Raw genomic sequence first — 25,357 nt, 5'->3', positions numbered from 1 at the left:
CAGAGTCTGAGAATCCTGGGGCAATATTTCCTTTCCTCCTATTTCACTCACTCAGTCGTATCTACTGAGCGCCTACTGTGTGCAGAGCACTACACTAAGCACTTGGGAGAGTATAACAGAACGACATAACAGACGCATACCCTGTCCACTATGAGCATACGATCTCCTTTGAAGACCCAGCTCCATCCTGGAGGCGGGGAATTCATTCATTCATTCATACAATCGTATTTATTGAGCGCTTACTTTGTGCGGAGCACTGTACTAAGCGCTTGGGAAGTCCAAGTTGGCAACATATAGAGACGGTCCCTACCCAACAGTGGGCTCACAGTCTAGAAGGGGGAGACAGAGAACAAAACATATTAACAGAATAAAATAAATAGAATATGTACAAATAAAATGAATAGAGTGATAAATATGTACAAACATATATACATATATACACGTGCTGTGGGGAAGGGAAGGAGGTAAGGCGGGGGGATGGAGGGGGGAGGAGGGGAAAAGGGGGAGACTGTACAAAAGTGCTTGGGAAAGTACAACGATAAACAGTGACATTCCCTGCCCACAATGAGCTTACCATCTAGAGGGAGAGAGAGACATTAAACGGGGCCCATTGCTTGCACTGGACTCGCTCTGAGTGGCCTAGGGATTCATATATGGAAGCTCAGTTTCCTCATCCAGAAAATGGGGACACAACACCCATTCTCCCTGTGAGCCCCATGTGGGACGGAGACCGGACCTACCCCAGCGCTTAGAACACTGCCTGGCGTGTCCCAAGTGCTTACAAATGCCCTAATAATAGCCATAATAATAACGAGTCAAAGGAATCCGCCATAGCGATTTACTGGGATGTGACTTCCTCCGTGGCTCAGGCCTGAAAGTCGGTATGTGGATTCCGCGAAACCCATTTTGTTGGCCAAGAAGCCCTGGTACAAATGACCGTTTCTTCTGAACCCGTGAACACCACCACGGAGGAACGAGTTCGAGAAGAAACTGGGCTGTTCTGGGGCAGAGAAGACAGTTGCAAAGCCAGTCTGCTACGACCAAAACAGCAAATTGGGAATTGCTGTGATGCCCGAGGCAGAGGCGGTTAAAAGTCGGTCGCCGGGGAGAAACGCTCTCCTTTTTATCCCCCCAAGAGATGACGAGATAGCGATGGCCATCAAGGCCCAGAGCAGTCGCCCTAAGCTAAGAAAGGGACCAGGGCACGGCCGCTGCAAGCTGGAAACCGGCTGGGGCTTGAACCAGGGGTCCGTGCCGCCGCTCACGGCCATCGCGAGGCCGTCCGGCCGCCCCTCAGCAGCTGGACACTCCCAAATCCTCTGATGTGGGACCGTCTCCACTAACTTGGGCAAAACTGGATGGATGTGGGGGTTGCGGTGCGTGTGTGTTTGTGAGCATGTATAATAATAATAACGGCATTTATTAAGCGCTTACTATGTACAAAGCACTGTTCTAAGAGCTGGGGAAGTTACAAGGTGATCAGGTTGTCCCCCGTGGGGCTCATAGTCTTCATCCCCAATTTACAGATAAGGTAACTGAGGCACAGAGAAGTCAAGTGACTCGCCCAAAGTCACACAGCTGACAATTGGCAGAGCCGGGATTTGAACCCCTGACCTCTGACTCCAAAGCCCGGGCTCTTTCCACCGAGCCATGCTTCTTCTGTATGCGTTTACCCCTTCAATTAGATTTAAGAATTTGAACAAAAGCCCTCCTCTGTGTACAGTACATATCTATTCCATTTATTTTATTTTATTAGTATGTTTGGTTTTGTTCTCTGTCTCCCCCTTCTAGACTGTGAGCCCGCTGTTGAGTAGGGACTGTCTCTATGTGTTGCCGACTTGTACTTCCCAAGCGCTTAGTACATTGCTCTGCACACAGTAAGCGCTCAATAAATACGATTGATTGATTGATTGGTTTCCTTTTGAAATGGTCACAGAGTGCCCAGTCTAGAAATTCCTATTCGTTACATTTGATTAGGATCTGTCTCGACATATCGGCCAGTTCGGAAATTCCCGTTCATTGAGATGGGATAGGATAGTGGGCTTTTCCAGCTTGGGAAGAGGGGCTGGTTTGGAGCCTCTAGGGCAAGACCTGGGGCTGGTGACAGAAAAAGGGCGATGAGGACTTGTCTTAAATGCCTGAAATTAGGGGACGTTGAATCCCCAGAGACGGGCTCCCGACAGTCGGCGGCCCTGCTTTCCCCGCCCGTCCCCGAGGCCGTGGACTTTGGGGCACGTTCAATAAGTAGCTCAAACGGGCTCCGGACCCCCAGCTGGTCGTGGGAATGCGTCTCGCTGTGGTGAAGAGGAATCGGGGGCGCCTGCCAAACGCTAGGCACGTGCCAACTCCTGGCCCCCATTTACGAAACGTGATCCAGATGGAAATAGCATCTCACCGGTCGGGCGACACGGCCAGCAAGCAGGCCGTGTTGCTGAATTCCTTCCATACGCAATAAATCGTGTCTCCCAAATCCCAGGATACATCCCTGCCCGGCGGGATACTGTGCTCTCCCTGGGTACCACGGTAATGCCAGGAGGGCAGCGGCCACCCTTTTTTTTAATAGTATTTGCTCCGCGCTTACTCTGTGCCAGGCACTCTGCTAAACACTGGGGTAGATACAAGATAGTCCATGTCCCACATGGGGCCCACGGTCTTCATTCCCATTTTACGGATCATCGTCAGTGATAGTTTTTGAACACTTCCAATGTAGAGAGCGCTGAACTAAGCGCTCGGGAGAGTGCAATGCGACACAGCTGGCAAACACGCTCCCGGCCCACAACGAGCTCACAGCCTGGAGGGGAGACGGGCGTTAAGGTAAATAAATAAATATAAAATTTAAAGGATATGCACATCTTGTCCAGAAAAATTTAATCTTTAAATTTAAATCCGTCAATTTAAATTTGCAGATGAAGTAACTGAAGCTAAGAAAGTAACAAAGAAGCAGCGTGGACAGACAGACCACAGGCTGGGGAGTCAGAAGGACCTAGGTTCTAATCCCGGCTCTGCCACTTAATAATAATAATAATGATGACGGTATTTGTTAAGCGCTTACTAGGTGCCAAGCACTGTTCTAAGCGCTGTTGTAGATAGAAGGTAATCAGGTTGTCCCACGTGGGGCTCACGGTCTTAATCCCCATTTTACAGATGAGATCACTGAAGCTCAGAGAAGTTAAGCGGCTTGCCCAAGGTCACACAAGCAGACAAGTGGCGGAGCCGGGATTAGAACCCACGACCTCTGACTCCCAAGCCCGGGCTCTTTCCACTAAGCCACGCTGCTCCCTGCAAGTGTTCCCCACTTGTCTGCTGTGTGACCTTGGGCGCTCACTTCAGTTCTCTGTGTCACAGTTACCTCGTCTGTAAAATGGCAATGAAGACTCTGAGCCCCTCATGGGACTGTGTCCAACCTCGTGATCTTGAATCTACTGTGGCGTTTCAGTAAGCGCTTAATAAATACCATAAAAAAAAAAATGTAAGTGACTTGCCCGGGGTCGCACAGCCGACAAGTGGCGGAGCCAGGACTAGAACCCAGGTCCTCTGGCTCTCAGCCGGTTTCTTCTTGCCTGGAAGAAGAAACGCTTAGTACAGTGCTCTGCACACAGTAAGCGCTCAATAAATACGATTGATGATGATGATGGAAGACTTTTTTTGAAACTACTTCAGGTGAGAAATACCCCAGGAGATGTGCTTTTCCAATGTTCATTGGTAACTGAGCTCCTGCTTCCCCTCTCAGAAGAAACTGAAACTAAAGTCCCGACCCTTTGAAAACAGCAAGATTCCCAGGGACTTTCTGGAAGTGCCGGAATTCCTGCTGTTTGTTCTTCAGCTTCCGCATCTGAGACTGCCGATGTTTTATGTTTCAAAACCTGGCAGGGCTTTAAAGAAAAAGGAAGGAAAAAATTGCGGCCTGGGAGTCAGTGGACCTGGGTTCTAATCCCGGCTCCGCCACTTGTCTTCTGTGTGACCTCGGGCAAATCACTTCTCTGTACCTCAGTTCCCTCATCTGTAAAATGGGGATTCAAAACATGTTAGACTGTGAGCCCACTGTTGGGGAGGGACTGTCTCAATATGTTGCCAATTTGTACTCCCCAAGCGCTTAGTACAGTGCTCTGCACATAGTAAGCGCTCAATAAATACGATTGATGATGATGATGCTCTTTCCATTAAGCGTCTCTGTTCACTGTGGGAGAGCCACACCCGACCAGGGTGAGAGAACGGAAAACCTGGAGCTAGAGGACGGAGACGTATACTCCGACAAGCGGCCCCCGGGTTTTTCCAGAAACAAATCCCTCTCCCCGGCCGGGCCCACCGCTCACCGGGTTTAAACGGCAACAGCTTTCCGAGGGGGATGCTAGCGCTCTTCCTCCCTTCAAGGCCCTACTGAGAGCTCACCTCCTCCAGGAGGCCTTCCCAGACTGAGCCCCTTCCTTCCTCTCCCCCTCGTCCCCCCTCCATCCCCCCCATCTTACCTCCTTCCCTTCCCCACAGCACCTGTATATATGTATATATGTTTGTACATATTTATTACTCTATTTATTTATTTTACTTGTACATATCTATCCTATTTATTTTATTTTGTTAGTATGTTTGGTTTTGTTCTCTGTCTCCCCCTTTTAGACTGTGAGCCCACTGTTGGGTAGGGACTGTCTCTATATGTTGCCAATTTGTACTTCCCAAGCGCTTAGTACAGTGCTCTGCACATAGTAAGCGCTCAATAAATACGATTGATGATGATGATGATGATGTCTAAACCACACCCAAAAAAGGGAATACCTGATTTATATTTTCATCCTTCACACAGTTGGTAAAGATGACATTTTTCAGACCTTCGTTCTCCAAGTGTCGCACAATTTCCTGGAAGAACCAAATATTGCTACATTAAAACCTCAACTGATAAAGCTTGCCGGTTTATTTATTCGTTCGTTATTTATTTATTTTCCCCCACCCCCGGCCCCACAACCTTTGCAGGCTAAAGGCGTAACTGGAGGCGGATTTCAGGACCTCAGAGAGCCCCACGCTTCCGTTCACCAGTGAGTATTTAATCATTCATTCATTCAATCGTATTTATTGAGCGCTCACTGTGTGCAGAGCACTGTACTAAGCGCTTGGGAAGTCCAAGTTGGCAACATACAGAGACGGCCCCTACCCAACAGTGGGCTCACAGTCTAGAAGGGGGAGACAGAGAACAAAACATATTAAGAAAATAAAATAAATAGAATACATTCAATCGTATTTATTGCAAAAGACTATACTAAGCGCTTGGGAGAGTACACTATAACTATAAACAGACACATTAACTTATGAATCAATGGTATTTAGTGGGCGCTATGTGCAGAGCACTATACTAAGCGCCTGGGAGAGTAGAATAGCCCCCTTTTTCCTCTGCTCCTCCTCCCCATCGCCCCGACTCCCTCTGCTCTAATAATACGCACCTCCGCCCCACAGCACTTGTGGATATGTGTACATTTTTATTATTCTATTTATTTTATTAATAACGTGTATATATCTATAATCCTATTTATTCTGATGCTTTTAATAATAACAATAATAATAATGGCATTTATTAAGCGCTTACTATGTGCAAAGTTTTGACGTCTAGTTGTTTTGTTTTGTTGCCTGTCTCCCCCCTTCTAGACTGTGAGCCTGTTGGTGGATAGAGATTGTCTGTATCTATTGCGGAATTGTACTTTCCAAGTGCTTAGTACAGTGCTCTGCACACAGTAAGCGCTCAAGAAATACGACTGAATGAATGAATGGCTATTTTATTATAGTCATCATCATCATCAATCGTATTTATTGAGCGCTTACTGTGTGCAGAGCACTGTACTAAGCACTTGGGAAGTACAAATTGGCAACATAATAATGTTCATTATGTTCATAATGATCATTATTAATGATGTGCAGATATCTATAATTCTATCTATTTATATTGATGCTGTTGATGTCTGTCACTTGCTTTGTTTTGTGCCTCCCCCCTTCTAGACTGTGAGCCCGTTGTTGGGCAGGGACTGTCTCTATTTTCTTGCTGAATTGTACTCTCCAAGCGCTTAGTACAGTGCTCTGCACATGGTAAGCACTCAATAAATACGACTGAATGAATGAATGAAATCAACAGAATTAGTGGACATATTCCCTGCCCATAACAAGGCTTACGGTCTAGAGGGGGAGACAGATGTTAATGTTAATCATCATCATCATCAATCGTATTTATTGAGCGCTTACTGTGTGCAGAGCACTGTACTAAGCGCTTGGGCAGTACAAGTTGGCAACATAAAGAGACAGTCCCTACCCAATAATGTTAATAAATAATTCATAATATATAATTAAGGCTAAGTGTTGCGGCATTGGGGTGACTATCCAATGTCCAAAGGTCACAGAAGCAGAAGGCAGAGAAGGGAGGGACGGTCGTGGCGGGCTTAATCTGGGAAGGCCTCTTGGAGGAGATGGGATGAGCATTCGATCTGATTTGAACCCAACACTGCCTATTTGAATGTGACATTGGCCTATTTTCCTCCTTCAGGCAGTAAGAGCATTTACTAAGTAGCCACTGAGTGGAGAGCGCGGCATTAATACAACAGAAGCCCAGCGCCCATTCCCGGCCCAGTACGTTAATAATCACGGCACTCGTTGAGCGCCTACTGTGTGCCGAGCACTGGCGTAGATACAAAATAATCAGTTTGGACACAGTCCCCGTCATCATCATCATCATCATCAATCGTATTTATTGAGCGCTGTGTGCAGAGCACTGTACTAAGCGCTTGGGAAGTACAAATTGGCAACGTATAGAGACAGTCCCCACCCAACAGTGGGCTCACAGTCTAAAAGGGGGACGCTCTTAACCCCCCTTTGACCGACGAGGGCACTGAGGGCCGGGGGAGTGAAGTGACTTCCCCAAGGTCACCCGGCAGAAGGGTGGTGGAGCCGGGAGGGGAAGCCAAGTCCTTCCGACTCCCAGCCCCGAGCCCTCCCCGCTAAGCCGCGCTGCTTCTTGTCGCTTATGAATATACCTGTCGTCCCCTCTGGACCGTAAGCGTGCTGTGGGCAGGGACTGTGTCTGCCAACTCTGATGAATCGGAAACTTCCAAGCGCTCAGTAGAAGCAGTAAGCGTGCTGTGGGCAGGGACTGTGTCGAACCGTAAACTTCCAAGCGCTTAGTAGAAGCAGCGTGGCGCAGCAGTGTGGCTGGAGAATCAATCAATCGTATTTATTGAGCGCTTACTGTGTGCAGAGCACTGGACTAAGCGCTTGAGAAGTAGAAGTTGGCAACGTATAGAGACAGTCCCTACCCAACAGTGGGCTCACAGTCTAGCAGCGTGGCTCAGTGGAAAGGGCCCGGGCTTTGGAGTCAGAGGTCATGGGTTCAAATCCCGGCTCCTACAGTTGTCAGCTGTATGATTTGGGGCAAGTCACTTCACTTCTCTGGGCCTCAGTTCCCTCATCTGTAAAATGGGGGTTAAGATTGTGAGCCCCCCGTGGGACAACCCGATCACCTTGTAACCTCCCCAGCGCTTAGAACAGTGCTCTATGGGGATTAAGACTGTGAGCCCGCCGTGGGCCAACCTGATCACCTTGTAACCTCCCCAGCGCTTAGAACAGTGCTTTGCACACAGTGAGCGCTTAATAAATGCCATTATTATTATTATTATTATTAGCACAGAGCTCTGCACAGAATAAGCGCTCCATAAATACCACTGATGATGATAACGAAGGAGCTGCCGCCGCCCTGATAGAAAAGATGGATTTGAAATGTCCATCAGGGACGGGTTCTCTCCCTCCGGTGCGGGTCACGCCGCACAGTGACCCGCACGAGATCATCCGACTGAATGAATGAATGAGTGAATGAATGAATGAATGAAGAACAGATAATAATAATAATAATAATAATAAATGGCATTTGTGAAGCGCTTACTATGTGCAAAGCACTGTTCTAAGCGCTAGGGAGGTTACAATAATAATAATAATAATAATAATGGCATTTATTAAGTGCTTACTATGTGCAAAGCACTGTTCTAAGCGCTGGGGAGGTTACAAGGTGATCAGGTTGTCCCACGGAGGGCTAACAGTCTCAATTCCCATTTTCCAGATGAGGTAACTGAGGCCCAGAGAAGTGAAGTGCCTTGCCCAAAGTCACACAGCTGACAGTTGGCCGAGCCGGGATTTGAACCCACGACCTCTGACTCCAAAGCCCGGGCTCTTTCCAGTGAGGGGTGCTCAGTTTGTCCCACGGGGGGCTCACAGCCCCAATCCCCATTCTACAGACGAGGCAACTGAGGCACAGAGAAGTTAAGTGACTAACAGATATTTCAACACAGAGCACAGCCAAACCTCCGCGGACGGCTGGGCGACAACGGCCTGCCAGAAATCAATGAGAAATGGAGGGATCAAGACGGCCACGTGGGCGAAGTTGGCAGCTCTGAAGGGCAGAAACAAAAACTGGGCCCAATTCTCCGGGGAACCAATGCTACGGCGTAGCGATCCGCCTCATCAGAGGTCGTGGGTTCGAACCCCGGCTCCCCCACTTGTCAGCTGTGTGACTTTGGGCAAGTCGCTTCACTTCTCCGGGCCTCAGTTCCCTCACCTGCAAAATGGGGATGAAGACTGTGAGCCCCCCGTGGGACAACCTGATCACCTTGTATCCCCCCCGCGCTTAGAACAGTGTTTTGCACGCAGTAAGCGCTTAATAAATGCCATCATTCATCAGTCAATCAATCAATCGTATTTATTGAGCGCTTACTATGTGCAGAGCACTGGACTAAGCGCTTGGGAAGTACAATTCGGCAACAAATAGAGACAGTCCCTACCCAACAGTGGGCTCACAGTCTAAAAGGGGGAGACAGAGAACAGAACCAAACGTACCAACAAAATAAAATACGTAGGATAGAATAAAATAAGTAGGATAGAAATAAAATAAGTAGGATAGAATAATAATAATTATTATCATTATTATTATAGTAAGCGCTTAACATAAACCATTATTATTATTATTATTATTATCTCTTCCAAGCCCTTAGTGAGAAGCAGCCTGGCTTCATGGAAAGAGCCCGGGCTTGGGAGTCAGAGGACGTGGGTTCTAATCCTGGCTCCGCCCCTTGTCTGCTGCGTGACCTTGGGCAAGTCACTTCACTGGGCCTCAGTTACCTCATCTGCAAAATGGGGATTAAGACGGTGAGCCCTACATAGGACAGGCTGATTACCTTCTTCTAGACTGTGAGCCCGCTGTTGGGTAGGGACCGTCTCTATGTGTTGCCCACTTGGACTTCCCAAGCGCTTAGTACAGTGCTCTGCACACAGTAAGCGCTCAATAAATACGATTGAATGAATGAATTGCCTCGGATCTACTCCAATGCTTGGCACATAGTAGGCGCTTAACAAATACCATCGTCATAATTACAGTGCTCTACACACAGTAGGCACTCAGTAAATCGGATTCGCTGACTGACAAGCTCCCTGTGGGAAGAGATTGTGTCTGTTCATTCACTTATTCAATCGTATTTATTGAGCGCTTACTGTGTGCAGAGCCCTGTACTAAGCGCTTGGAAAGTACAATTCGGCAACAGAGACAATCAATCAATCAATCGTATTTATTGAGCGCTTACTGTGTGCAGAGCACTGTACTAAGCGCTTGGGAAGTACAAATTGGCAACATAATCCCAACCCAACGGGCTCACGGTGTCTCCCAATTGTACGGCAGCCTTCCAAGCACCGACTGGAAGCAGCAGGGCTCAGTGGAAAGAGCCCGGGCTTGGGAGTCCGAGGTCATGGGTTCGAATCCCGACTCCGCCAATTGTCAGCTGTGTGACTTTGGGCAAGTCACTCCACTTCTCTGGGCCTCAGTTCTCTCATCTGGAAAATGGGGATGAAGACTGTGAGCCCCCCGAGGGACAACCTGATCACCCTGTAACCTCCCCAGTGCTTCGAACAGTGTTTTGCACATAGTACACTCTTATTAAATGCCATCATTATTATTATTATTATTATTTCTTCCCTTCAAGTCTCAGGTGCTAATTGTCCTAAGGAGGCACTGCCCAGCCTTCCGTTGGCACCATTTTGTTTTTTGGCTCCGGCCCATTAGCCCACTTGGCCTTTGCCAAGCAGACATGTGGGGGAGCCGGGATTCGAACCCATGACCTCTGACTCCCAAGCCCGGGCTCTTTCCACTGAGCCATGCTGCTTCTCTAGAGGACAGGTCAGCCCACAGAAAGAGGCCCCCAGTAGAGCGCCCGACCCACAGAATCAATCAATCAATCAATCATATTTATTGAGCGCTTACTGTGTGCAGAGCACTGTACTAAGCGCTTGGGAAGTACAAGCTGGCAACATATAGAGACGGCCCCTACACTGTGGGAGTGCAATAGACAGATTACGGTGCTCAAATATGTGAGGAAGAGTACCAATTCTGGCCACACTCCCGGCTGTCTTCTAGACTGTGAGCCCACTGTTGGGTAGGGACTGTCTCTATATGTTGCCAATTTGTACTTCCCAAGCGCTTAGTACAGTGCTCTGCACATAGTAAGCGCTCAATAAATACGATTGATGATGATCTAGCTTTATTTTGTATTTATTCTGATGACCTGACACCCGTCCACGTGTTTCGATTTGTTGTCTGCCTCCCCCTTCTAGACGGTGAGCCCGCTGTTGGGTAGGGACCGTCTCTATACGTTGCCAACCCAAGCGCTTAGTACAGTGCTCTGCGCAGAGTAAGCGCTCAATAAATACGATTGAATGAATGAATTCAGAGACGCAGCGTGGCTCAGTGGAAAGAGCCCGGGCTCTGGAGTCAGAGGTCATGGGTTCGAATCCCGGCTCCGCCACCTGTCCGCTGTGTGACCTTGGGCAAGTCACTTCACTTCTCTGAGCCTCAGTTACCTCATCTGTAAAATGAGGATTAAGACTGTGAACCCCACGTAGGACAGCTTGATCCCATTGTATCCCCCCAGCGCTTAGAACAGTGCTTTGCACATAGTAAGCGCTTAACAAACCAATCAATCGTATTTACTGAGCGCTTACTGTGTGCAGAGCACTGTACTAAGCGCTTGGGAAGTACAAAGTTGGCAACAATAATGGCAACAAATGCCATTATTATTATTATATTATGAATGAATCTCCTTCTCCAGTGGTTCTTCACTCAATCCAAAGCATTTACTGAACGCCTGCTGCAGAGCACTACACTAGGTTCATTCAACTGTATTTACTGAGCGCTTACTGTGTGCACAGCGCTGCACTAAGCGCTTGGGCGAGTACACCCAGTGCTTTGCACATAGTAAGCGCTTAACAAATGCCATTATTATTATTATTATTATTATTATTATTATTAATTATTACAATAGAGCAATAAGCAGGCACATTCCCCGTCCATGAGCTGACAGTCTAGAGTCGGGGAGGGAGAGTTGAACAGAATTATTGGGAATATTTGGGGAAAGCAGGGGAAGGAGACGGGGCCTTTGAGCCAGAGGCCCGGGATCGAATCCCGGCTCCGCCACTCGCCTGCTGTATGGCAAGCCACTTAACTTCTCTGTGCCTCAGTTTCCTCAACTGTGTTCTCCCTCCTGGTTGGACTGTGAGCCCCGTGTGGCGCAGGGACTGGGTCCAGCCGCTCTAAGCGCGGGGCCGGACGCAAGCAGATCAGTTTGGACGCAATCCATGTCCAGTCTTAATCAATCTATCAATCAATCAATCGTATTTATTGAGCGCTTACTACGTGCAGAGCACTGTACTAAGCGCTTGGGAAGTACAAATTGGCAACACATAGAGACGGTCCCTACCCAACAGTGGGCTCACAGTCTAAAAGGGGGAGACAGAGAACAGAACCAAACATACCAACCAAATAAAATAAATAGGATAGAAATGTACAAGTAAAATAAATAAATAAATAGAGTAATAAATATGTACAACCATATATACATATATACAGGTGTGGCTCGGTGGAAAGAGCCCGGGCTTGGGACTCAGGGGTTGCGGGTTCTAATCCCGCTCCGCCACTTGTCAGCTGGGTGAATTTGGGCAAGTCACCTCACGGCCTTGTATCTCCCCCGGCGCCTACAACAGTGGTTGGCACATAGTAAGCGCTTACCAAATACCATCATCATCGTGGATGATGTATATATGTGTGTACATATTTATTACTTTATTTATCTTGTACATATCTATTCCACTTATTTTATCTTGTTAGTATGTTTGGTTTTGTTCTCTGTCTCCCCCTTCTAGACTGTGAGCCCGCTGTTGGGTAGGGACCGTCTCTATGTGTTGCCGACTTGTACTTCCCAAGCGCTTAGTACAGTGCTCTGCACACGGTAAGTGCTCAATAAATACGATTGATTGATTCTCCGGGCCTCAGTTACCTCCTCTGTGACATGGGGATGAAGTCTGTGAGCCCTACCTAATAATAATGATAATAGTGGCATTTATTAAGTGCTTACTATGTGCGAAGTCTGGGCCTCAGTTACCTCCTCTGTAACATGGGGATGAAGTCTGTGAGCCCTACCTAATAATAATGATAATAGTGGCATTTATTAAGCGCTTACTATGGGCGAAGTCTGGGCCTCAGTTACCTCCTCTGTAACATGGGGATGAAGTCTGTGAGCCCTACCTAATAATAATGATAATAGTGGCATTTATTAAGCGCTTACTATGTGCAAAGCACTGTTCTAAGCGCTGGGGGGAATACAATGTGATCAGGTTGCCCCACCTGGGGCTCACAGTCACCTGGGGCAACCTCCCACTCTCCAACTGCTTCTTCCTCATCATCATCATCATCATCAATCGTATTTATTGAGCGCTCACTGTGTGCAGAGCACTGTACTAAGCGCTTGGGAAGCACAAATTGGCAACATATAGAGACAGTCCCTACCCAACAGTGGGCTTACAGTCTAAAAGGGGGAGACAGAGAACAAAACCAAACATACTAACAAAATAAAATAAATAGAATAGCTATGTACAAGTAAAATAAATAAATAAATAAATAAATTCCTCTCAATCAATCGTATTTACTGAGCGCTTACTGTGTGCAGAGCACTGTACTAAGCGCTTGGGAAGTCCAAGTTGGCGACATATAGAGACGGTCCCTACCCAACAGTGGGCTCACAGTCTAAAAGACTGTTCAAACTCGCACAAGCTGCCCCCATTTTCCGAAAGCCCTCTTTCTCTGTGTCTCTCTGTCTCCCTGCCGCTCTCTCTCTCTCTGTCTCTAGCCCATAATCCCGTCCAGCGTTGTCGGGTAGGGACCGTCTCTATATGTTGCCCACTTGTACTTCCCAAGCGCTTAGCACAGTGCTCTGCACACAGCAAGCGTTCAATAAATACGACTGGATAAGCTTGTATCTCCCCCAGTGCTAGGCATATAGCCTATATATATATATATATATATATTCGTATCGATCCCTGCTTTACAGATGAGGTCACTGAGGCCCAGAGAAGTGAAGTGACTTGACCAAGGTCACTCGAAGTGGCGGAGCCGGGATTAGACGCCCAGGCCCGGGCTCTAACCACCAGGCCACACTGCCTCTCACTTCACGAGGCCTCTCTGGTCTCCTCGTTAGCCGTGCCGCCGCGTTTTGTTTTGTCGTCCGTCTCCCCCTTCTAGACTGTGAGCCTCTATACGGTGCCGACTTGGACTTCCCAAGCGCTTAGTACAGTGCTCTGCACACAGTAAGCGCTCAATACATACGACTGAATGAACGGATCAATACCAGATGGACGGGTCAATTGAGAGAGGCAAAACCGAGAACCGGGGTGGCCGCGCGTGTCGGCAAGGGCGGGCGATTGCCCCGTCGGGTCCTCACCTGCCGCTCCTGCAGATCCGCCAGATCCATCTTGTTGAGCAGGAGCAGGTGAGGTCGGATTCCCAGGGTGTCCCGAAACAGAGGATTTCGGCCCGACAGCGGGATGTTTCATCGTTAAGGAAACCCGGCCTCGGGGTGGCCCCCAGACGCAGGCGGCTATCACGGCTCCGGTTGGGAGGGACACCCCCCTCCCCGTCCCCTGGGCCGGAGCCGGTCACCCACGGGAGACCCCTGAGAGACTCTTTGGGGGGCACGAGGGACCCCCCCAAGGCAGACCATTACGACCACCCTGGGCTTCAAGGCTGTCCATCCCCTCGCCCCCTCCTCCCTCACCTCCCTTCTCTCCCTCTCCAGCCCAGCCCGCACCCTCCGCTCCTCCAACGCTGATCTCCTCACCGTACCTCGCTCTAGCCTGTCCCGCCATCGACCCCCGGCCCACGTCCTCCCCCGGGCCTGGAATGCCCCCAATCCCTCTGCCCACCCGCCAAGCTCGCTCTCTTCCTCCCTTCAAGGCCCTGCTGAGAGCTCACCTCCTCCAGGAGGCCTTCCCAGACTGAGCACCCTCCTTCCTCTCCCCCTCGTCCCCCTCTCCATCCCCCCATCTTACCTCCTTCCCTTCCCCAAAGCACCTGTATATATGTATGTACATATTTATTACTCTATTTATTTATTTATTTTGTACATATCTATTCTATTTATTTTATTTTGTTAGTATGTTTGGTTTTGTTCTTTGTCTCCCCCTTTTAGACTGTGAGCCCACTGCTGGGTAGGGACTGTCTCTATATGTTGCCAATTTGTACTTCCCAGGCGCTTAGTACAGTGCTCTGCACATAGTAAGCGCTCAATAAATACAATTGATGATGATGATGATGACCACACCGGGGAAACTGATCTAATGCAAGTCTGGAAAGGGGGTACTCCCTCTCTCCACTATGTCACCTCCCTCCTCTCCCACTTCAGCGCTTAGAACAGTGCTTTGCACATAGTAAGCGCTTAACAAATACCACCATTATTATTATTACAACCCAGCCCACACACTTGACTCCTCCAATGCCAACCAACTCGTCATGCCTCCGTCTCTCCTTTTTTTCTTCTTTCCTTCCTCCTTCCCTCCTCTCTTCCTTCTCTCCCTCCTTCCCTTCCCCCCATCCGGCCCTCACTGCCTCCTCCCGCCCTGCGTGGAATTCCTTCTCCCTTCACATAACAATAACGATAACGATGGCATTTATTAAGCGCTTACTATGTGCAAAGCACTGTTCTAAGCGCTGGGGAGGTTACAAGGTGATCACGTTGTCATCATCATCAATCGTATTTAATGAGCGCTTACCGTGTGCAGAGCACTGTACTAAGCGCTTGGCCCACGGGGGGCTCACAGTGTTAATCCCCATTTTACAGGTGAGGTCACTGAGGCCCAGAGAAGTCTAGCGCCTTGCCCAAAGTCACACAGCTGACAACTGGCGGAGCCTGGATTTGAACCCATGACCTCTGACTCCAAAGCCCGGGCTCTTTCCACTGAGCCGCGCCGCTTCGCTGACGCTTCACATCCATCCCGGCTCCGCCAGTTGTCAGCTGTGCGACTTTGGGCAAATCACAACTTCTCTGGGCCTCAGTTCCCTCATCTGTAAAACGGGGATGAAGACTGTGAACCCCCCATGGGACAACCTGATCACCATGTAACCTCCCCAGCGCTTAGAACAGTGCTTTGCACACAGTAAGCGCTTAGCCCACTGTTGGGTAGGGACTGTCTCTATATGTTGCCAACTTGGACTTCCCAAGCGCTTAGTACAGTGCTCTGCACATAGTAAGCGCTCAATAAATACGATTGATTGATTGATTGATTAACAAATGCCATCATTATTATTATTATCTGGCAGATCAGGCCACTCTCCCCATCTTCAGGGACTTACTAAAAATCCCCCCTCGTCCAGGAAGCCTTCCCTGACTCACTTCTCAGCTTCTCTTGCCCTTTGAAGCCACCTACTCCAATCAGTCGGTCAACCGCTATTTGTTGAGCGCTTACGGTTCGCAGGCCACTGTACTGAGCGCTTGGGAGAGTACGGCACAACAACAGAACAGATACAGTCCCTGTCCATAACAAGTTTGAGTCCCTACCCTCGGAGCGATTTGGGAGTCAGTCACTCCCAGCCCCTCAGCGTTTCCATTCATCTCCTTATCCTTTACTGGTCGCCTTATTAATTTATTTTATTCATTCAATCGCATTAGCACGGCTCGGTGGAAAGGGCCCGGGCTTTGGAGTCGGAGGCCATGGGTTCAAATCCCGGCTCCGCCGACTGCCAGCTGGGTGACTGTGGGCAAGTCACTTCACTTCTCTGGGCCTCAGTTCCCTCATCTGGAAAATGGGAGCCCCCCCGTGGGACGGCCTGATCACCATGTAACCTCCCCAGCGCTTAGAACAGTGCTTGGCACATCGCAAGCCCTTAATAAATGCCATCATTATTATTTACTGAGCGCTTACTGTGTGCAAATCACGGTACTAAGCACCTAGGTTCTGCCCCCACCAAGGGATTGCTCCTTGGAGGCAGGGATCAGGGACACTAACTCCAATCAATCAATCAATCGTATTTATTAAGCGCTTACTATGTGCAGAGCACTGTACTAAGCGCTTGGGAAGTACAAATTGGCAACACATAGAGACAGTCCCTACCCAACAGTGGGCTCACAGTCTAAAAGTGTCATCTCCCAAGTGCTTAGACCAGTGCTCAGTGCACAGGAAGCGCCCAATAAATACCACCGATCAATTAATGGCTTTTCTCAGGCTAGTACTCTGCATAGTAAGCACTCACTAAATACCACTGATTGGTAAACTGCTGTTCTACTCCTAAACAATAACAAAAAATGTGGTGTTTGCTAAGTGCTTACTATGTGCCAGGCACTGTACTAAGCGCTGGGATAGATGCAATCAGATCATTCATTCAATCGTATTTATTGAGCGCTTACTGCGTGCAGAGCACTGTACTAAGCGCTTGGGAAGTACAAGTCGGCAACATACAGAGACGGTCCCTACCCAACAACGGGCTCACAGTCTAGAAGGGGGAGACGGACAACAAAACGTGGAGACAGGCTTCAAAGTCGTCAGAACTAATAGAATTATAGCTATATACATATCATTAGCGAAATAAATAGAAAATATGTACAAGTAAAATAAATAAAATAAATAGAATAATAAATACGCACAAATATACACCAAAGCTGTGGGGCGGGGGGGTAGATTCTGAATTATTCAGTGTCTGAATAATTCTGACTCTGCCACTTGTCAGCTGTGTGACTCTGGGCAAGTCACTTCACTTCTCTGGGCCTCAGTGACCTCATCTGGAAAATGGGGATGAAGACTGTGAGCCCCCCGTGGGGCGACCTGATCACCTTGTAACCTCCCCAGCGCTTAGAACGGTGCTCAGTACATAGTAGGCGCTTAATACCACCATGATTATTATTATTATTATTATCCCAGCACTTAAAACAGTGCTTGGCATTCATTCATTCAATCGTATTTATTGAGCGCTTCTACGTGCTTAGCACATAGAAGCAGCAGCATGTAGGAGACGCACCATGGCCCAGTGGATAGAGCTTGGGCCTCAGAGTCAGAAGGTCATGGGTTCTAATCCCGGCTCCACCACTTGCCAGCTGTATGATCTTGGGCAAGCCACTTCACTGGACCTCAGTCCCCTCATCTGTAAAATGGGGATTAAATACGATTGAGTGAACGAATGATGGAGACTGTGAGCCCCATGTGAGACGGGGGCTGTGTCCAATCCGATCTGCTTGTATCCATCCCAGCGCTTAGTACAGTGCCTGGTGTGTAGTTAAGTGCTTAACAGATACCACAATTATTATATTATTATTATTATTATTAATGGATACAATACAGCAATAAAGAGAGAATATGCACCCACACTGGATTACAGTCTAGTGGGGGGAGACAGACGTCCAAACAAGTAAACATCATGGTGACGATGAAGCCCCCCTTTTCCTCTGCTCCTCCTCCCCTCCCCGCCCCACAGCTATGGTGTATATTTGTACATATTTATTATTCTATTCATTTTATTTATTTTACTTGTACATATTTACTATTCTATTTATTTTGCTAACGATGCGTATATAGCTATAATTCTATTTGTTCTGATGATTTTGAAACCCGTCTCCATGTTTTGCTTTGTTGTCCGTCTCCCCCTTCTAGACTGGGAGCCCGTTGTTGGGTAGGGACTGTCTCTCTATGTTGCCGACTTGGACTTCCCAAGCGCTTAGTACAGTGCTCTGCACGCAGTAAGTGCTCAATAAATACGATTGAATGAATGATGATGTGCATACATCTCTAATTCTACTGATTTATATTGATGCTATTGACGCCTGTCTACTTGCTTTGTTGTCCGCCTCCCCTCTTCTAGACCGTGAGCCCACTGTTGGGTAGGGACCGTCTCTATCCGTTAAGATTGTCGAGCGCTTAGTCGACATTAATAAGTTAATGCCAATTAATTATTATTAATTATTAAATTAATGAATAAGTTAATGAATGCTATCGTTATTATTATTATTAGCCCAGTGCTCTGCACGCAGAAGGCGCTCAGTTAATACGGCTGAATGAGTCTGTTGCTGAACTGTACTTCCCAAGCACTCGGTCCAGTACAGCGCACACAGTAAGTGCAATAGGAGCGGCTGGTGGATGGGCGGGCGGGAAAAAAGGCCTTTTTTCTCTCCTTCTCCCCATCCCCACAGCACCTGTACATGCTTGTACAGATTTATTACACTATTTTACTTGGCACATACTTACTATTCTACTTGTTTTGTTAATGATGCGCATCTAGCTTTATTTTTCTTTATTCTGACGACCTGACACACCTGTCCACATGTTTTGCTTTGTTGTCCGTCTCCCCCCTCTAGCCTGTGAGCCCGCCGTTGGGTAGGGACCGTCTCTAGATGTGGCCAACTTGGACTTCCCAAGCGCTCAGTCCGGCGGTGCGCACGGGGTAAGCGCTGGGGGGTCCGGAGGATATCCTGGCGTCGTGGACCTCGATGACGCCGTCCACCCCCTTCAGGAGGCTCTGCATCTTCCGCAGCCCTGAAACACAGCGAGCCCGCCGACGCCAAGGCTGCTGACACCGGGGGATGCGATGGGCACCGACGGGCACCGCTGGTGGGCACCGCTCAGGGGGAGTGCAGCCGCCAGGGGGCGCTGAGGGCACCGCGGGGAGGGGGGAGCGCGACCACCAGGGGGCGCTGAGGGCACTGCGGGGGGGGAGCGCGGCCGCCAGGGGGCGCTATGGGCCCAAACGGGCACCGCAGGGGGCGGAGCACGGCCGCCAGGGGGCGCTATGGGCACCGACGGGCACTGCGGGGGGGGGGCGCGGCCGCCAGGGGGCGCTCTGGGCACCGACAAGCATGGCGGGGGGGGGCACAGCCGCCAGGGGGCACTCTTGGCACCGACGGGCATGGCAGGGGCGGAGCGTGGCCGCCAGGGGGCGCTGAGGGCACCGACGGGCACCGCGGGGGGGGGGGGGGGGGACGCGGCCACCAGGGGGCGCTATGGGCCCAAACGGGCACTGCAGGGGGGAGCGTGGCCACCAGGGGGCGCTCTGGGCACCGACGGGCATGGCAGGGGGCACAGCCACCAGGGGGCGCTCTGGGCACCGACGGGCACAGCAGGGGCGGAGCGCGGCCGCCAGGGGGCGCTCTGGGAACCGACGGGTACGGCAGAGGGGAGCGCTCTGGGCACCGACGGGCACGGCAGGGGCGGAGCGCGGCCGCCAGATGGCGCTATGGGCACTGCATAGGGGAGCGCGGCCGCCAGGGGACGCTATGGTCACCGATGGGCACGGCGGGGGGGGGGCACGACCGCCAGGGGGCGCTATGGGCACCGAGGGGCACCGCGGGGGGGGAGCGCGGCCGCCAGGGGGCGCTCTGAGCACCGACGGGCTGGGAAGGGGGGAGTGCGACCACCAGGGGGCGCTATGGGTACCGATGGGCATCGCGGGGGGGGGGGGGAGCGCGGCCGCCAGTGGGCGCTATGGTCACCGACAGGTAGCGCAGGGGCAGAGCACGGCCGCCAGAGGGCGCTATGGGCACCGACGGAACTGCGGGGGGGAGCCGCCAGGGGGCGCTGTGGGCACCGACGGGCTGGGAAGGGGGGAGTGCGACCACCAGGGGGCGATATGGGTACCGATGGGCATCGCGGGGGGGGGGGGGAGCGCGGCCGCCAGTGGGCGCTATGGTCACCGACAGGTAGCGCAGGGGCAGAGCACGGCCGCCAGAGGGCGCTCTGGGCACTGCATAGGGGAGCGCGGCCGCCAGGGGACGCTATGGTCACCGACGGGCACGGCGGGGGGGGCACGACCGCCAGGGGGCGCTATGGGCACCGACGGGCACCGCGGGGGGGAGCGCGGCCGCCAGGGGGCGCTCTGAGCACCGACGGGCTGGGAAGGGGGGAGTGCGACCACCAGGGGGCGCTATGGGTACCGATGGGCATCGCGGGGGGGGGGAGCGCGGCCGCCAGTGGGCGCTAGTCACCGACAGGTAGCGCAGGGGCAGAGCACGGCCGCCAGAGGGCGCTATGGGCACCGACGGAACTGCTGGGGGGGGGAGCCGCCAGGGGGCGCTGTGGGCACCGACGGGCACCGCAGGGGGGGGAGCGCGGCCGCCAGGGGGCGCTCTGGGCACCGACGGGCTGGGGAGGGGGGAGTGCGACCACCAGGGGGCGCTATGGGTACCGATGGGCATCGCGGGGGGGGGAGCGCGGCCGCCAGTGGGCGCTATGGTCACCGACAGGTACCGCAGGGGCAGAGCACGGCCGCCAGAGGGCGCTATGGGCACCGACGGACACTGCGGGGGGGGGCGCCAGGGGGCGCTGTGGGCACCGACGGGCACCGCAGGGGGGAGCGCGGCCGCCAGGGGGCGCTCTGAGCACCGACGGGCACGGCCGGGGCGGAGCGCGGCCGCCAGAGGGCGCTAAAGGAACCGACGGTCCCCGCCGGGACTGAAGGGGGGCGTCCACCGCCGGCAGGGGGCGCTAGGGGCACCGACGAGCAGGACAGGGCCGGGGCTCGGGCCCGCGCCGGCCGGCCGCCCTCCCTCCCTCCGTCCGTCGGTCCGCCCGCCCGCCCGCCCGTCCCGTCGGTCGGCCCGTCGGTCCCTGACCTTTGGCCATGTGTCCCGGGAACCAGCGCGCCACGGGGTGTCCGTGCAGGGGGAAGCCGTCCCTCTGGGCGGCCCGCAGCGCCCACCCCCACAGCCTCATCCTCCCCGACGGGACGCCCGGGCCACGGCCCGCCCGCACCAGCGGCGCATGCGCGGGCGCCGCCGCCGCCGCCGCCGGACGCCGACGGCAGGCCAGGCCGGGCCAGGCTGGGATCTCGCGAGAGCCCGGCCGGGGCCTTCCGTCCCATTGGTCGCCGGGGCGGGGGGGCGGGGCTTGGCCCTCACGGCCCACTTCCGGTCGCGCGGCCCACTTCCGGTCGGCCGGCCCTCGCGGCCCATTTAATAATAATAACAGTCACAATAATCATCATAATAATGATGACGATAGCATCTGTTAAGCGCTTCCTATGCACCAAGCACTGTTCTAAGCGCTGGGGTACATACGAGATAATCAGGTTGTCCCACGTGGGCCTCACAGTCTCCATCCCCATTTTACAGATGAGGGAACTGAGGCCCAGACTCATTCATTCACTCACTCTTTCAATCGCATTTATTGAGCGCTTACGGTGTGCAGAGCACTGTACTAAGCGCTTGGGAAGTCCAAGTTGGCAACATATAGAAAGACGGTCCCTACCCAACAGTGGGCTCACAGTCTAGAAATTCAATCAATCAATCAATCAATCAATTATATTTATTGAGCGCTTACAGTGTGCAGAGCACTGTACTAAGCGCTTGGGAAGTACAAGTTGGCAACATATAGAGAGACAGTCCCTACCCAACAGTGGGCTCACAGTCTAGAAATTCATTCAATCAATCAATTGTATTTATTGAGCACTTACTGTGTGCAGAGCACTGTACTAAGCGCTTGGGAAGTCCAAGTTGGCAACACAGAGACGGTCCCTACCCAACAGTGGGCTCACAGTCTAGAAATTCAATCAATCAATCAATCAATCAATTATATTTATTGAGCACTTACAGTGTGCAGAGCACTGTACTAAGCGCTTGGGAAGTCCAAGTTGGCAACATATAGAAAGACAGTCCCTACCCAACAGTGGGCTCACAGTCTAGAAATTCAATCAATCAATCAATCAATCAATTGTATTTATTGAGCGCTTACGGTGTGCAGAGCACTTACTAAGCGCTTGGGGAGTCCAAGTTGGCAACATATAGAGAGACGGTCCCTACCCAACAGTGGGCCCACAGTCTAGAAATTCATTCAATCGTATTTATTGAGCGCTTGGGAAGTCCAAGTTGGCAACGTAGAGAGACGGTCCCTACCCAACAGCGGACTCACAGTCTAGAAGGGGGAGACAGACGACAAAACGAAACATATTAATAAAATAAATAGAATAAATACGTACAAGTAAAATAGAGTAATAAATACGTACAAACAGATAAGTCAAGTGACTCGCCCAAGGTCACACAACAGACGTGTAGCAGAGTGGGACTGGAACCCATGACCTCTGGCTTCCAAGCCAGGGCTCTCTATCTGCCCCACAGAATTTATATGCGTATCTAATCTATATTACTAATAACTATTGTTACTATAACAGTGAAAACAAGAAGCCCAGCGTGGCTCAGTGGAAAGAGCCCGGGCTTTGGAGTCAGAGGTCGTGGGTTCGAATTCCGGCTCTGCCACCTGTCCACTGTGTGACCTTGGGCAAGCCACTTCACTTCTCTGAGCCTCAATTACCTCTGTGAGCCCCACATGGGACAACTTGATCACCTTGTATCCCCCCAAGCGCTTAGAACAGTGCTTTGCACATAGTAAGTGTTTAACAAATACCATCAAAAGGAGCCCTGGCTTGGGAGTCAGAGGTCATGGGTTCAAATTCCAGCTCCACCAACTGTCAGCTGTGTGACTTTGGGCAGGTCACTTCACTTCTCTGGGCCTCAGTTACCTCATCTGTAAAAATGGGGGTGAAGACTGTGAGCCCCACGTGGGACAACCCGATCACCTGGTATCCTCCCCAGCATTTAGAACAGTGCTTCGCACATCGTAAGCACTTAATACCAAAATTATTATTATTATTATAACATGTTAAGCACTTTCTACGTGCCAAGCACTGTTCTCAACCCCAGAGTACATACAGTGCTTTGCACATAGTAAGCACTTAACAAATACCAAAATTATTATTATTATTATAACGTTAAGCCCTTTTGTACGTGCCAAGCACTGTTCTCAACCCCGGGATACATACAAGTAAATCAGGTTGGACATACTCTCTAACTAGGAGGGAGTAGGATTTTTATCCCCATTTTACAGATGAGGCAACTGAGGCTTGGAAGAGCAAAGTGGCTTGCCCAAGGCCACACTGCAGACCCAGGATTAGAACCCAGATGCTCTGACACCCAGGCTCTTTCCACTAGGCCACATTGCTTTTCAAGTTAATGTCTGTCTCTCCTAGACCGTAAACTTTGTGGGCAGGGAACAGGTCTACCAACCCTTGTTTTATTGCACTCTCCCAAGCATTTACTACAGTCACAGTAAACACTCGGTAGATTCCATTGATTGATTGTTCAACCTCCTTATTAATTATAATAACTATAGTAATTGTAATGATGCTGATGATGGTATCTGTTAAGCGCTTACTATGTGCCAAGGGCTGTTCTAAGCTCCATCATCATCATCATCAATCGTATTTATTGAGCGCTTACTATGTGCAGAGCACTGTACTAAGCGCTTGGGAAGTACAAATTGGCAACATATAGAGACAGTCCCTACCCAACAGCGGGCTCACAGTCTAGAAGGGGGAGACAGACAACAAAACAAAGCACATTAACAAAATAAAATAAATAGAATAAATATGTATAAATAGAGTAATAAATACGTACAAACATATATACATATATACAGGTGCTGTATATATGTGGGCTCACAGTGGGCTCACAGTCTAAAAGGGGGAGACAGAGAACAAAACCAAACATACTAACAAAATAAAATAAATAGGATAGATATGTACAAGTCAAATTAAATAAATAAATAAATAGAGTAATAAATATGTACAAAGCTCCAGGCAGTTGTTTAGCGTTTACTCTATGCCAAGCACTGGGGTAGATACAAAATAAATGGGTTACATAGGACTCATAGTAAGCGCTTAATAAATGCCATTAAAAAAAAAAAAGTAGGAGAGAGAACAAGTATCTCACCCCTATTTTACGGATGAGGGAACTGAAGCGCAAAGCAGTTCAGTGACTTGCCTAAGGTCACACAACAAGTAAATGACACAGCCAGGATTGAAACCAGGCCCTCTGTCCCTTCTAGACTGTGAGCCCGCCGTTGGGTAGGGACCGTCTCTATATGTTGCCAACTTGGACTTCCCAAGCGCTTAGTACAGTGCTCTGCACACAGTAAGCGCTCAATAAATACGATTGAATGAATGAATGAATGGCTCCCAGGCCTGCGCTGCTTCCCCTATAGCCCACTCTGTTTCTCCTTTGACGGTGAACCCCATCAGGGAGAGAGACTGTGTCCCACCTGATTATCTTCTATCCACCCCAGCACTCAACTCAATACAAATCAATCAGTCGTACTTATTGAGCGCTTACTATGTGCAGAGCACTGTACTAAGCGCTTGGGAAGCACAAATTGGCAACACATAGAGACAGTCCCTACCCAACAGTGGGCTCACAGTCTAAAAGAGACAAAGTAAGCACTTAGAAAGTACCGCAAGTATTATTATTATTACTTTATTACTAAGAGGCTGTTTCATTCGCAGTTGCCGAGTTGTCCTGTGGTTTAAAGCTGACACCATCAAAACTGAGCCTGTCATCTCCAGTTTGTGTGTCATTGAGAAGCAGCATGGCGTAGTGAATAAAGCCCGGGCTTCGGAGTCAGAAGGTCATGGGTTCTAATCCTGGCTGCTGTGTGACCTTGGGCAAGTCACTTTGCTTCTCTGGGCCTCAGTTTCCTCATCTGGAAAATGGGGATGAAGACTGTGAGCCTCACACGGGACAACCTGGTTACCTTGTATCTACCCTAGTGCTTAGAAGAGTGCTTGGCACACAGTAAGCGCTTCACAAATGCCATCATTAGAAAATCACTTGCAAACTTGATCCAGGAAAATTTAGTCGTGCATCGTTTCTAGGCTCTTGAACTTCAAGTGAACATTAGTCCCACACCAACGATTGAGGAGGGGAAAGGTACGCCCTTTTACTCCTAATAAGACGTGAACTTGAGCTGTTTTAGATGTTGCGGTGAGGGTGGCGTCACTGACACTCTCTCATCCAGTTTTCCCGTGCTCGGAGGCACAAATGGCAAGACAGCCGAAGGGAGAAAGGACAGAGTCTGGGGTCCCAGAACAGAATATTTCTGAGACCTCTCCAGCAGCAGACAGCCCTGTGCCCTCTTCCCATTTCAGAATAATAATAATAATAACAATAACAATTATTATTCTCTAACCAAGGGAGGACAGCTGCTTTAACCCCATTTTGTG

General features: G+C 50.4%; 1 protein-coding gene across 1 annotated transcript in view; it reads right to left on the bottom strand.

The window, feature by feature from the left end:
- The window catches only part of MTG1 (mitochondrial ribosome associated GTPase 1), a 35,111-nt gene extending 14,062 nt beyond the window's left edge, over positions 1 to 21,049 (bottom strand). Inside the window, exons 1-4 of the mRNA XM_038743514.1 lie at positions 20,922 to 21,049; positions 18,785 to 18,849; positions 13,776 to 13,880; positions 4,771 to 4,851 (exon numbers count right to left, since the gene is read on the bottom strand). Coding sequence (XP_038599442.1) covers positions 4,771 to 4,851; positions 13,776 to 13,880; positions 18,785 to 18,849; positions 20,922 to 21,021 — 351 coding nt within the window. The 5' untranslated portion in view covers positions 21,022 to 21,049. The remainder of the gene's footprint in view (positions 1 to 4,770; positions 4,852 to 13,775; positions 13,881 to 18,784; positions 18,850 to 20,921) is intronic.
- Between the last annotated feature and the right edge of the window lie 4,308 nt (positions 21,050 to 25,357).

This window comes from Tachyglossus aculeatus, chromosome 3, assembly GCF_015852505.1.
Source record: "Tachyglossus aculeatus isolate mTacAcu1 chromosome 3, mTacAcu1.pri, whole genome shotgun sequence".
In the NCBI taxonomy this organism is placed as follows: domain Eukaryota; kingdom Metazoa; phylum Chordata; class Mammalia; order Monotremata; family Tachyglossidae; genus Tachyglossus; species Tachyglossus aculeatus.
This window is presented reverse-complemented; position numbering and strand designations above follow the sequence as displayed.